This window comes from Leopardus geoffroyi, chromosome A1 (genome assembly GCF_018350155.1).
Source record: "Leopardus geoffroyi isolate Oge1 chromosome A1, O.geoffroyi_Oge1_pat1.0, whole genome shotgun sequence".
NCBI lineage: Eukaryota > Metazoa > Chordata > Mammalia > Carnivora > Felidae > Leopardus > Leopardus geoffroyi.
The window spans coordinates 140,743,085-140,757,250 of NC_059326.1; the positions used below are offsets into that span (position 1 = coordinate 140,743,085).

The 14,166-nt window shown below is 40.4% G+C and overlaps 1 protein-coding gene across 4 annotated transcripts in view; it reads left to right on the plus strand.

Moving 5' to 3' along the window:
* IQGAP2 (IQ motif containing GTPase activating protein 2) overlaps positions 1-14,166 on the plus strand; it is a 298,032-nt gene that overhangs the window by 248,731 nt on the left and 35,135 nt on the right. For all 4 annotated transcript variants that reach the window (XM_045496003.1, XM_045496013.1, XM_045496004.1 and 1 more), the window contains 3 exons: positions 8,352-8,501; positions 11,229-11,392; positions 13,525-13,749. In XM_045496003.1, the coding sequence (XP_045351959.1) occupies positions 8,352-8,501; positions 11,229-11,392; positions 13,525-13,749 (539 nt within the window). The remainder of the gene's footprint in view (positions 1-8,351; positions 8,502-11,228; positions 11,393-13,524; positions 13,750-14,166) is intronic.

Consider the following 14,166-nt stretch of genomic DNA (forward strand, 5'->3'; position numbering starts at 1 on the left):
CAGGATGTGTGGTCCAGCTTCCTGGACCATTTTTCTCATGGTTCTCAGACCTGCAACATTTTATGCCCCACCCCTAGATAAGATCTTTTGTAAGGCTTCTTTATCGTTCTGAAATGAAATGACGTGAAATGAAGCCTGGTTACATATGTCCCTCCCAATAAGACTTTACATGAGTATAGAAAAGTAATGTATAATAAAAACATGGATTTCGGCCTGAAAAAACATGGGCCAAATGCAATTAGAAGATGTGCTCAAGTTGCCTGAGGCTTGGATCTCTTCCCAGAATAACCACAGATTGAAGAGTCTACCAATAGCTGCAGACGAGACTCTGGATACCAGTGAGAGGTGGAACTGCAGTGATTTCATCTCCCAAAATGGAAAACGTCTCTTTGCAAAGTTCACAAGAAGCAAGGAGTTCTCCCCCACAGAATTGCAGTCCTAGAAAATCCAATATATATTAAACCTGGGGGGAGGTATTTTGCTTTCACCTAAAGCAATTAGATTTGAGACTCAGATAATTACAGAATTTTGACCTACATGAATGACCAGCAGGACACTGAAAAATCCAGCCATGCAAAATAGGGACAGTTGTTTACACAGGACTGTCGTACAAATCGCAGGACAGTAGTGCTCCCTGCCCCCACCCAGTAGAAGCCAGCAGTCCCTTAGAGTTGTTAGGGTGTTAAAAAAAAAAAAAAAAAAAAAAAACCTTTGCACATTTCCAAAATGGTCCCTACAGAGTGGGGTGGCCCCCAAAATAGCCTCTAAGTAAGTAATGCTACAGTTTTGTATCTTTATGAAACTTGTTAATGTCAGAGCTCCCTCAAACTATGTGAAAAGTTTCATTTTTACCCAAGAAATGGAAATTTGTAGGGTAAGATCTCTTACCATGTCACTGTCCCAGTGCCACATCAGTTTTCAGAAAATGTATAGGTCAAGAGGGGCATAGGGAGCTGACCTTCTGGAAACACTGAGAAAGCTACCATGCGTCAAATATAGAGTGCTCACTGCCACTGACTTGAATCTATGGTTCTGGAAAACTGGGAGATGAGCAGCTCAGAAGGCCAGCAGATAAAAGGACATGAACACCCCACTCTTGTCTCCAGCCCTCACAGAGAAATAGTGAAATAGTGCACAAAAAATAAGGAAAATTAGAGCAATTTACAAAACAGGAAATGATATGCTTTTCTTTTCTTTTCTTTTTTTTTTTTTTTTTTTTTTTTTTAATTTTTTTTTTCAACATTTATTTATTTTTGGGACAGAGAGAGACAGAGCATGAACGGGGGAGGGGCAGAGAGAGAGGGAGACACAGAATCGGAAACAGGCTCCAGGCTCTGAGCCATCAGCCCAGAGCCTGACGCGGGGCTCGAACTCACGGACCGCGAGATCGTGACCTGGCTGAAGTCGGATGCTTAACCGACTGCGCCACCCAGGCGCCCCTGCTTTTCTAAATATTAAAAAAAGTATAGTGTAAATGTTCTGTATTAAGTCTGTTTTCATTATTTTATCCAGAAGAACCGTAGTCCTCTCCTTTTTAAAAATAATGTGTTTGTGTTTGACAAACATGAGAATTTTTCAAGTGTAATATATTCCAGAAGGTCCTTCAGAAAACGCCTTTTATAGCCTTAAACTCCTGTTTTACCCAATTCCCATAAAGTTGTAAACAGGAAATGCCTTGCCTTTTAAAGTAAAGGCTAGTTGCAAAATAGTAAATGGTAGAAATAACATGTAGCTTGTTATTCGTGTGGATAATGAAACCATGGCAAATTTTCAGGTTTTTTAAATGTTTAAGATTGTTCTTTTAGGTAATCCTAATTGATAGCTTTGTGAAACAGCTATTTTTTCAATTTACCTTTTCAAATGCCAAATATTGATCAATTACTGGAAATTAAAACTAAGGATTATTAAATATATGGTCTTTAGTCACTGACAGTAGCATTTTTAGTTTGATGCTAACAATAGTACTGTTGAAGCTTTATTTATAATAGTGAAAAAGTGGGAAATAACCCAAACACAAAAACAATAGAGAACAGCAGTAGGTTATATAGCCACGAAAAATAATTTTTCCAAGGCAGGGGCCTAATTCAAGGGCAGGGGGAAGAGTGTGCAGTGTAATAGAGAAGACCGTAGTACTTAAAGCAGTACAATTTCATTTGTTGTGGAAAATATATATATACTTAAAGCTAGGGAAAAAATGATTTTTCTTTGGGTGGGTGGTAAAATTTAACTTCTTGATCCTTTTTTATTTTTAAACAGTAAGCATATTTTTAGTGAGGAAAAAATACTTTTTTTGTGATGTTTATTTTCTTTTTTTTTTAATGATAAACACAATTTTATTTTTCTTAATATTTTTTACATTTATTTATTTTTTTTTAATTTTTTTTTCAATATATGAAATTTATTGTCAAATTGGTTTCCATACAACACCCAGCACTCATCCCAAAAGGTGCCCTCCTCAATACCCATCACCCACCTTCCCCTCTCCCCTACCCCCCATCAACCCTCAGTTTGTTCTCAATTTTTAACAGTCTCTTATGCCTTTGGCTCTCTCCCACTCTAACCTCTTTTTTTTTTTTTTCCTTCCCCTCCCCCATGGGTTTCTGTTAAGTTTCTCAGATTATGTGTTAAGAGTGAACACATATGGTATCTGTCTTTCTCTGTATGGCTTATTTCACTTAGCAGAACACTGTCCAGTTCCATCCACGTTGCTACAAAGGGCCATATTTCATTCTTTCTCATTGCCACGTAGTACTCCATTGTATATATAAACCACAGTTTCTTTATCCATTCATCAGTGGATGGACATTTAGGCTCTTTCCATAATTTGGCTATTGTTGAGAGTGCTGCTATAAACATTGGGGTACAAGTGCCCTTATGCATCAGTACTCCTGCGATGTTTATTTTCAAGAGAGAGGGAGACATAGAATCTGAAGCAGGCCCCAGGCTGTGAGCTGTCAGCACAAAGCCCGACATGGGGCTCGAACACACGAACTGTGAGATCATGACCTGAGCCGAAGTCAGATGCTTAACCGAGTGAGCCACTCAGATGCCCCAGGGAAAAATATTTTTAAAGGAAGTAGCTTAGTGTGTAAAGAATAATTCCAGCTCTCCAAAGTAACCATGTGTCTTAAAATTCTTCTAAAATTGGCATTCCTTGGGGGCACCTGGGTGACTCAGTTGGTTAAGCGCCAAACCCTTGATTTGGGCTCAGGTCATAATCCCAGGGTTTGTGTGATTGAGCCCCACATCAACTCCCTCTGCTCCTCCCCTGCTTGCATGTGTTCATTCTCTCTCTCTCTCTCTCTCAAAATTTAAAAAAAAATTTTTTTTTTAATTTAAATTGGCATTCCTTACTGGGCTGGCTTAGTCAGGAGAGGGTGCAACTCTTCATCTTGAGGTCATGAATTCATGCCCTAAGTTGGGCATAGAGCTTAATAAAAAGTAAGTAGGGGTGCCGGGGTGGCTCAGTTGCTTGCGTTTCGGACTCTTGATTTTGGCTCAAGTCATGATCCCGGGGTTCGGGGATGGAGCTATGCTGAGAGTGGGGCCCGCTTAAGATTCTCTCTCTCTCGGGCACCACTGGGTGACTCAGTCATTAAGTATCTGACTTCGGCTCAGGTCATGATCTCACAGTTCATGAGTTCAAGTCCCACATCGGGTGAGCTTGAGCCCTGCTTCATGTGACCTGGAGCCTGCTTTGGGTGAGCCCCACTTCATGCTCTCACACTGTCTCTCTGCCCCTCCAGAGATTTTCTCTCTCTCTCTCTGCCCCTCGCTCATTTGTGCCCTCCCTCTCTCTCTCAAAACAAAAAAAAAATTCTGTCTCCTTCCACCCCTCTCCCCAGCGCGCACTCGCTCTCTTGCTCTCTCTCTCTCTGTCTCTCTCTCTCTCTCTCTCTTTAAAATAAAAAATAATTGGTGCCTGGTGGCTCAGACAGTTAAGCATCTGACTCTTGGTTTCAGCTCAGGTTATGGTCTCGCAGTTCAGTGAGTTCAGCACCGACAGTGTGGAGCCTGCTTTGGATTCTCTTTCTCTGCCCCTCCTATGCTTGAGCATGCACTCCCTCTCTCTCTTTCTCTCAGAATAAATAAACTTAAAAAAATAAAATAAAATAAAATTTTAAAATAAATAAAATTGGCATTCTGCTAGAAATCACAGAAAGTCAGTGGATGAGTGAAGTGGCTAACATTGGTTTTAGGCAAAAACATTGGCTTGTAGATGGAAACAAAACAACTGGGGTAGAAGTTTCTTAGAGACATAGGGAGGAAGAAGGGTGTAAACTCAAACTACTCTGAGAGAAAATCTGGATAGAAATTAAAAGTAGTTTTTTTAATGTTTGTTTATTTTTGAGAGCGAGACCGAACGCCAGTGGGGGAGGGTCAGAGAGAGAGGGAGACATAGAATCTGAAACAGGCTCCGGGCTCTGAGCTGCCAGCGCAGAGCCCGACACGGGGCTCAAACTCATCAGCCATGAGATCGTGACCTGAGCCGGAGTCCGACACTTAAATGACCGAGCCACCCAGGTGCCCCGAAAGTAAAAGTCATCTTGAATCCCTGAAATTCCCAGTGATGAATGTGGTGTATCGTAAGAGACTTGAAGGCCAGGGCTGCCTGAAACCCAGGTGAAGACTCATTTTACCACTTCATTACACCATTTCACTGTGTGTGTTAGCAGGTTTCCATGGGCATGTTTCTTACCCTCTCTGAACCTTGTTTTCTTCACTGAAAATGTGCTAAATGTTTCCCATATATTGTTTTTCATCTTGACAGCAGCTCACACTGCTATTATTAAGCCCACGTTATAGACTTAGGAAACAGGCTTAGAGAGGTTAACCTGCACAAGGTCGCAAAGCTTACTAGGCTTCGCAGATACCCCTATTTTCGTGTCTCCAAAACCCCAAACCTTGGACTAGTCTGTAACTTCCATAAAACTTTTCATATTACCGCATATAACCTGCATGCAGGTATCTGTTATTAGGGGAAGGGACAAAATGGTGGCAGTATGGAAATAAGAGAATGTCATGAACAAGTTATTAAATACTGTTGCTCCTTCAAACCATGATTCTTCAAATGTTCAGTATTTATTGGTAAGAATAGAGGACATTAACTTTCTATTAATGAAAAGCATATGACTCTGTTTGGAACCCTTCTCTGGGTTGGCCTTTGGCCCCTTCCTTCTTCAACCTTCCCAAAGAAAACTTGCCTTGCCACAAGAGCCGTCTTGAGCAAGGCATAGTTTCCCCGGAAAGAATGAAGAAAGAAGGGCTTATTGCTGGTGCTGCGCTTGGACCTGCAGCCGATACTGTTCCATCCGCACAGCTGCTAACTCCCTCGCCCTTCCCCTTCAGGACTCAGCCTCTGATGCTCCTGCTTCCCATCCCAGATGACTCTCCCTGTCCTGTCCTCGTCAGAGGTCTCTATTTCTAATGCAGAGCAACTTAGTTCTAGAAGCCCAGGAGCTTGCTTGCCACGCCCACTCTCCTCTTGTGTGAACGTCAAAAACCATGATGTAAAGATGGACTCTGGGATCAGAACATACGAGAAGTCTTCAGTTTCCAGAGCTACCTCAGTGGACAATAATTGGAGGGGAAGTTAAATAGCAAGTTGTTTTTTTTTTCTGCCATGTATTTAAAACCAAGATCATGTGTTTATTCCATGCATTTGAGGGAATTCAATGGTCTATACCTCACCAGTTACTTGAAGACAAGAGAGCTGGGTTGTCTGAAACTCTAAACCAGACTTATTCTGGTGATGTTTTAAGACTTGCTGTCAATAAGGATGTCAGGCAGCTGCCTGCCTAGACTTCCTCTTAACCTCCATCTGGTGCTAAGCACACTTCCTTTTTAATCCTGAAGTATGTTATATGTCTGTGAAATGAAGGTGACAATGTTGCCTTTCTAAAAAATTTCATGGAAATGCAAATCAAATCCCCCTCTTTCCACATATGAGCAATTAAGAGAGACAGACGTTAAGTGATGAAGTCCAGGTTTTCCCTAAGCTGAGAATGGCAAAGAATAAAACCACAGACCTGGAGGGCAGTGGATATCACCATATAGAACCATCTTATTTATCTCAGAGCTCCAAGGGCTTTTTCCTACGTGTGACTGAACCAGGGAGAACGGGGTGGGAGAATGGGGTGCTAGGAGGTAAGCAGATTTAGAGCCTGTACGCAAAAGCTGACAGTGGTTCTCACCCCCAGGGCCAATTGGAAATGGTGGCAGGCACATTTTTGACTGTGAAAATGACTAGGGTCCCTACTGGTATTTGGTGGACAGAGGCCAGGGATGCTAGATGACCAGCAGGACATGCACAGCAAAGCTTTTTATTGCCTGAAATTCCTGGAGTGCCCCCCTCAGTCAAGCATCCTAATGCTGGCCGCAGATCAGCTCCTCACATGGAGGCTGGGCTAAGAGCTCGGGGAAGCAGATGGAAGAACATTTAGGAAAAACAGCTTTATTGCCACCTGTTCTGTGGAACAGTGACCCATTGTTATGTGGCAGAGGAGGCATTCTAGAGCAGTGGCGTTCATGTGAGTCATGTGCCCTTGGTGGGTCATGAAATCAATTTAGTGAGTCACATCAGCAGTCCTTAAAAAAGAATAGAATAAAAGCAAATTGAAGGTACCAGAGTGTATCCCAGGAGTATGGCTAAGTATTTCGTAGTGCGTGTGTGTGTGCACGTGACTGTGTGTTTCCCAGCGAAAGATGTAAGTTGTATTTTTTGCTGTGGATCCCTGTAAAAATGTGTGACAGACCCTTTTCTAAAAGTTCTACTCTTGTTCCTGACTCTTGAAACATCTGAAAGGGACACAATAGCCTGAAAGGACCTCTTGACGATATTTGCAGCCATCCCTTTTCCAAGATTCTCTGTAAATGGTTAAAGGAGCACGATTGACAAAAACTTTGTTAAAGATTTAGGGGATTCCTCTCACTTCTATCTCTAATCTCTGCCTCGCGTATTTTCTTGCAAGTGCTTTTATAGTTTTAGATCTAATTCATTCTTTCAAAGTGTACACTTTAATGGTGTTTAGTATATTCAAAAAACTGTGCAACTGTAATTTCCATAATTCTAAAACATTCACCCCAAAAAGAAACCCCAGAGAAAATGTTCTCAGATAGTGCGTGCATTTTATCATATGTGAATATCATTTCAGTTACAAAAAAAAAAAATTACACCTGTATTCATTAATGGTTATTACCTATTCTCCCCTATAGCAGAGCAACCGTTAATCTATTTTCTATCTCAATAGATTGGCCTGTTGTTGATATTTCATATGAACAGAATCACACAGTATCTGGTCTATTGTGACCTACTTCTTTGACTTGATATAGTGTTTTTAAGGTTCACCCATGTTTTAGCATGAATCAGTACTTCGTTCCATTTTATTGACAAAATTCCATTGTATGGCTCTACCACATTTTGTCTATCCATTCATCAGTTAAGGAACATTTGAGTTATTTCCCCTTAAGGGGTATTATAATAATTGAGCATTCATATACATGTTTTTGTGTGAACGTATGTTTTCTGTTCTCTTGGATATACCCCTAAGAGTGGAATTGCTGGGTCATATGGTAATTCTGTGTTTACTTTCAAAAAACTGCCAAAATGTTTTCTAAGTGGCTATAGTTTACATTCCTACCAACAAGGTATGAACTGAGAAAATGTCTATTCAAATCTTTTGCCCATTCTTGATTGGGCTGGGGTTTTTTTGGGTTTTTTTTTTTTTTTTTGAGATGCAAGACTTCTTTGTATCCCTTTTTCGATGCATAATTTGCAAATATTTTCCTCCCTTCTGTGGGTTGTCTTTTTATTAATAGTGTCCTTTGAAGCATAAAGGTTTTACTTTTCATGAACTCCAATTTATCTTTTTTTTCTTTTGTCACTAGTACTTTTGGTATCCTAACTAAGAAACCATTGCCTGATCCAGGGGGAACAAAGATTTATGCCTAGGTTTTCTTTCAAATAGTTTTAGCTGCTGCATTTAGTTCTTTGATGTCTTGTGAGTTAATTTTGTTTATGGTGTGAGGTAGGGGTCTGACTTCTTTCTTTTAAATGTGAATGTCCAGTTATCCCAGAATCATTTGTTGGAAACACCGTTCTCTCCTTAATGAAATGTATTGATGCCTATATTACATCTTAAAAGCAAATAAGTGCAGCTTTGGAGAACAAATATTGTAAAAGCCAAACTCACCTGTGAGCTGGATTTCCTTAACATTCTCAGTCCTTTGTTTCTTCATGAAAGAAATGTGGAAAATCAATCTTTCCAACTATGTGTTTCAGGATGTGTATGAAAGAAGGAGATAAAGAATACCATAGTAAAAAGTAGTCCTTTCATAATTTTTTTTTCCAGGATGTAATTTCACACAGAACAAAGCTGAATAAGAAAAAACATGGAGAAATGCAAATACTGAATAACACTGACAGCCAGGGAATTAAAAGTTTAAGTAAGGAGAGAAGAAAAACACTAGAAACGTATCAGCAGCTGTTTTATCTTTTACAGGTGAGAACATTTGCTTTTACTCTAAGTTTTGGATTGATATGTTTTGGATCACTCTAAGTTTTATGGTTTACAGTGAAATTTCCCCCGTGCTAAAGTTGTGGTAGCTGACATGTTTTGAGCGCCTACTAAGTACCACGTGTTTGGCATACATTATCCCATGTAATTCTTACTACAACCCTGGGAACCATCAGAAAATAGTAATTATTGTTATTCCCCTATTATGTGTGAGAAAACTGAGACACAGCCGGCAGAGGGTAAAGCAAGGGTATTGGAAACCAGTCAGCTTGACTTTGGAGCCCCTGCTTTCGTGACATTACATTATAGTTATCTTCAGAAACAGTATACACCTAATAATAACATAAGTAGATGCTGTCAGCCATGAAAAAAAGTATGTGAAAAATGGATCTTGACCTGTACCAACTTGCCCTTCATGCAAGAAAAGAGCCAGAGAGTTTGGATTAGGGAAATAGGGTATCTTTTTTATTTCATTATTTTCATGCCATTACTCTGATGTAAATGAACCGTAATTCTCTACTGCTTCCAGGGTGCAGGCGAAAGCTAATCAGTTCAGCTGCTTGTGGTTGGACTGTGGTAGACCAGCTATTGTTTTGGTTAATCCCTCATTCACCTCATCTACCCTACTAGCTCATCCACTTAGTCCTAAGGAAACTGAGTAAGCGCTAGTGATAAACAAAGCCTCCCCTTGGGCAGGAAACCTTTCCCCCAAAAGTTCAGTCAGCCCTGACTTGCCTGAGTCGGGTGTCCCTTTGTGTGGCTGCTTCTGCTTGTGATGGTGATTCCCTCAAGGCCTGGAGGTGCCTGAATCTTTGCCTGAGAATGGCTCTGGCAGGAGGTATACAGAGAACACATTACTCAAACCATGAATGAAGTGTGGTTTGCCCCAAGGAAAGAAGTTATGTTCACTTTAGCAGAGTTGAGAAGTCTACCTGGAATAATAGATTGTAAAGCAAGAGTAGTGCCACAGACGGCCACAATGTGGCAGCATACAGAAAATGTTAAAACGGTATTGTTCCAGGAATCCATTGCTTAATTAACACCAGCAATCATCCCACAAAGGAAGGGTTTTTGTCTACCTAAATTAGAAGACTAGTCATGCACCACGTGGAAATTTAATCTTTGACATTTATTCTTTTTGATATCCGTGAACCTCCCAAATGTATGAGGCTTCTTTAGGATTCAGCTAGTAATGTTAGATTTTGATAGATTTTGTGTCATAAGGAAAGTGGAAGTAGTCATTGGCCTAAGACTTCTATTTTTTACCCTGTTCCATAAGTAGAGACCCACTAATAGAAAGGGTAAAAAGCACAGGAACATATTGAGAATATTCCCACCAAGTTGGATTCCCCAAACAACCCAAAACTGATAGTCCCAGAGCATGCCCGTTCAGTTGTACAAAGGGAAGTGTGTCTTGAAACCGTGTATTTTTCTTTACTTTTCCTCTCTCTCCTTTGGAAACATTAGCCCAAGATCATGGAGGAAACTATATAAAAGCAAGTGGTCTGGATTTGGCCTTTGGTTACTGCCTTGGCAAGAATTATTAGCCAAAGCACAGGACAGCTAATATAGAGATTGTTGAGTTTGCCTCTTCAGTATGAGCCTAAATGTAAAACTTTGAGGTCATCTGGGAGGAACGAGGAGTAGGATTCTTTAGCTTTAGAGTGAGTTTCCTTTCTCATAATCCCATGCTTAGCGTGGGAAAAGAATCACTGAAGCACTGTAAAGAAAAATGTCCTCAGCTACTGCTTCAGAAAATTTCAGCCAATAATTATTGAGCTTGAAAGTAAATTTAGTAGTAAAGTAAACGAGAATTCGTGTTTTCTTAAAAACTTTGAAGCAAAACTGCTTGGGTGTATTAAGTGAACACGAGTTTCCATGTATGGAAAAGTTTCTTTTCTCATCGGAAAGAAGGTGAAGGGTAGGATATTTACTTTCTTTGCATGAATATTTTCCTCTCTTGCCTAAATAATAGTTTTTCTCCTCTAACTTCCACCTGGCTGGTGTAGCTGTGGGAGAAAACCCATATAACCCGAAGTCTGGTGTTGTATCTCAGGAGCTCCACCCTGAGCGGAGCCCTCAGAACTCCACATCAATTTTCTTTTTTTAATTCTTGAGTTCTAAGGTGTCTTTTTTACCCCCTGTCACTTTCTTCTGCTTTTCATCTATCAACTGTCCTGACCTTCACCCTTCTCTTCAGCCTCCCTACCTCACTCCTACCTTCTCTCTCCTTGGAAAACATCATGACCATCCCACTGTCTCTACATGTAAACATGCACTTTTTCTAGACTCAGAATATGGGATGTATTTCCTTCTATTCATTCAGCAGTCCTTCTAGAATAGTCTGTTTCACTGGGCCCTTGTTTCATTATTGCCAGTATCTTCGGATACCAGCTTCTATTTTCTACCCCCTCTCTCTTCTGTGTCTCTATAATAAATATTAATATGTGACTTGAAATGGTTAACAGTATAAAGTGCACACAATTGTATTTAATTAAATAAATCCTGTCATAGCTTTCTAATATAACTTCCTGTGGTATCGATATTAGCTGATACCTTTTAAAGTATTATTTTGTGCCAGATACTCCACTAGAGGCTTTATGCATATTAAATTACTGAAGGGCAGGGAATTGGGTACTCCTTTCTGCTTTAATAATATATTAACATACAGTTTTGGGGGGGACTTTGTCTCTCTTCTCTCTTTTCTTTTAGACCAATCCTTTATATCTGGCTAAGCTGATTTTCCAGATGCCACAGAACAAGTCAACTAAATTTATGGATACTGTTATTTTCACACTATACAATTATGCTTCCAATCAGCGAGAAGAATATCTACTCCTCAAGCTTTTTAAGACAGCTCTGGAGGAAGAAATAAAGTAGGTATATAAATATATATGTAAAGATATTAATGAATAGATCATTTTAGATTATCATTATTTGCTAAAATAATATTTAAATTATTCTCAGAAATGACTCATACATATTAAAGTGTATCAAATTCCTTAAGAAATTTCTACATCACTATAGATATATTCATGTACAGCTTTCTCCCACCAGTGATACCTTTTTTTACTGCTAAATTAACTTTTGATTTTGCAAGTATGCAACAACTTGAAAATCAAAAGTTTTTTGAAAGTCAGTGAGAAAAAATTTAACTTAATTAAAATTCTGTGAGTAATAAAGTTATAAACAGATGGGGGTAACAATCTCTGCCAAATACTCTTTTTATACTTCTCTTACTGGAATTAAACTGCTTTTCACTGATTTCAGATTCACTGAAGGTAAGGAAAAAAATGTGGATATCTATACTAAGTGGGCAAAAAAAAAACAAAAAAAAAAAAAATGAAAATGCCCTTAGCAACTAGCTGGAACCTTAACTGCCTTCCTGGCTTCTTAATACCTTAAGCTATACTATATCCTACAGATCTCTGAAGCATATTAGCTAGGAACCTCTGCCCTCAGGGTATCTGTGAACCAACATGAGAAATATATAGGAATGTGTGCACTGAAATAAATAAGTACTAATGAATGATCCATATCGTGTAACAGATCAGAGGGATGGAAAGAAAAGTTCCAGTTACCAATGGTATTGTAATAGTGATGTAACAGGACAGATGGCTGCTACGCTTGTGGTAAACCTAGCATAACATATAAACTTGTCAGAACACGAAGTTGTATACCTGAAACTAACATTGTGTGTCATCGGTCCTCAAATTAAGAAGTAATAAATATATACATACATACATAAGGAAAGCTCCAGTTAAATTAGGTCACTCAATAAAGATTTTGTGGAAGAGGAAGTCACTGATCCAAATCCTTGAAGAATATCTATAGTTTTTTATAAGAAAAAGTGGAAAAGGGAAATAAGGCACACCGCTGACAGAAACAGCACGGGCCAAAGTCCAAGAAAGCCAGTAGGGTCAATCTAGCCAAGATGCGATTTAACCCAGATGACTGGGAGGTGGAGTTAAAAGGATAGGTTGGGCCAGATCACGGGAGTCGCTGAGTATAGGCCTGAATGCGAGGCACTGTTTACTTCCTGTGAAGGTGTGAAAGGCCTTTGAGTGGGGTATTGACCCAGCCGCTTTGGGTTTTTAGAAGAATTGTTCTGCTGCTGTGTATGAATAGAATAGATTATAGCTGCCCAGGTCAGAAAAATGGGGGAGTCAGAAGGAAAAAGATGTAGTTGGGAGTGTTAGAGCAATATGAGCTACAGGTATAGAATTTATGGGTGAAAATGCTCAGCAGAAAACTGGAAATTGAAGACCCAACTCCCAGGAAGGAGAAGTGGATTACTCACTGGGCTCAGAGGACAATTTCCAAAGAGATGGTAATTGAAGTTGCACGTATGAGTGAGGTCTGAGGATAGATCATGGAGAAAGCCATGAGTGGGCACAGTTAAAATGTGGGAAGCAGAGCAGCAAAGGAAAAAGAGGGAATGACTGAGTAAGGTAAGAAACGGAATGCAGCTCTTTGAGACTGTAAAGGAAAAGGGGGTACAGAGGGGGCCAGTGGTCGTGCGGGAGCATCAGAGGTTGCACAGAGGTGAAAGGGGGGAGGAGGAGGAGGGACGCTCACGGGAGTTGGCAGTCAGCAGTCGAGAAAAGCTCTCTCAGCCATGTGACATAGTCTCAGCCAGAAGCTGCCCCGCAGTCAATTTGGGATTCGCAGAAGCAGAGTTAGGTCATTGAATCAAGAAAGTTGTTTTTGAAATTTGGTAATTAGACAGGACATAATACTTGCACAGTGGTACCCTGTATTCTTCTTAGTGTTGGTCCACTTTCAGTTCCTTCCTGCCTTCTAGACTGAAATTGAGGCTGAGCACTTAGGTTTTAAGTGCTTGAGTTCCTCAAATAAGGAACACACGTATCAGAAATGATTGCTTCCTTTTAAACCACACCATCTTTGATTTTCATGGAGCAAGTCCTTGCTTGCCAGAGGGACCATACACTGTTGAAAACTCTGTACATAGAGGCAAACCACTTGTTTTGGTCTGGGCTTGTTTTAGGTCAAAGGTGGATCAGGTACAGGACATAGTGACTGGGAACCCCACCGTCATCAAGATGGTTGTGAGCTTCAACAGGGGCGCCCGTGGACAGAACACCCTGCGCCAGCTCCTGGCTCCCGTAGTGAAAGAGATCCTCGATGACAAGTCCCTGACCATCAACACAAACCCCGTAGAGGTGTACAAGGCTTGGGTGAACCAACTAGAAACACAGACTGGAGAAGCCAGGTAACTGAGGCCGGAAGATGTTGGTTTTGCAGTCGTGTTTTATTACCATTTTTACATGGTTATTATATATACTCTTAAACTCTGTTAAAAGAACAAAATTTAGGGGCACCCGGGTGGCTCAGTCGGTTAGTGTCCAGCTCTTGGTTCCAGCTTAGGTCATGATCCCACAGTTCATGGGTTTGAGCCCCACATCAGGCTCTATGCTCACAGTGCAGAGCCTGCTTTGGATTCTCTCTCTCTTTCTCTCACTCTCTCTCTGCCGCCCTCCACCCCTCCTCCTCCCAGTCCCCAGCCACTGCTCATGCTCTCTCTCTCAAAATAAATAAAAGCTTTTTTAAAAAAGTTTAAAAAAAAACAAAATTTACTATCCAGAGTCAGTTTTCAATTCAAGATGGTACTCCCTTTAACATATCCATG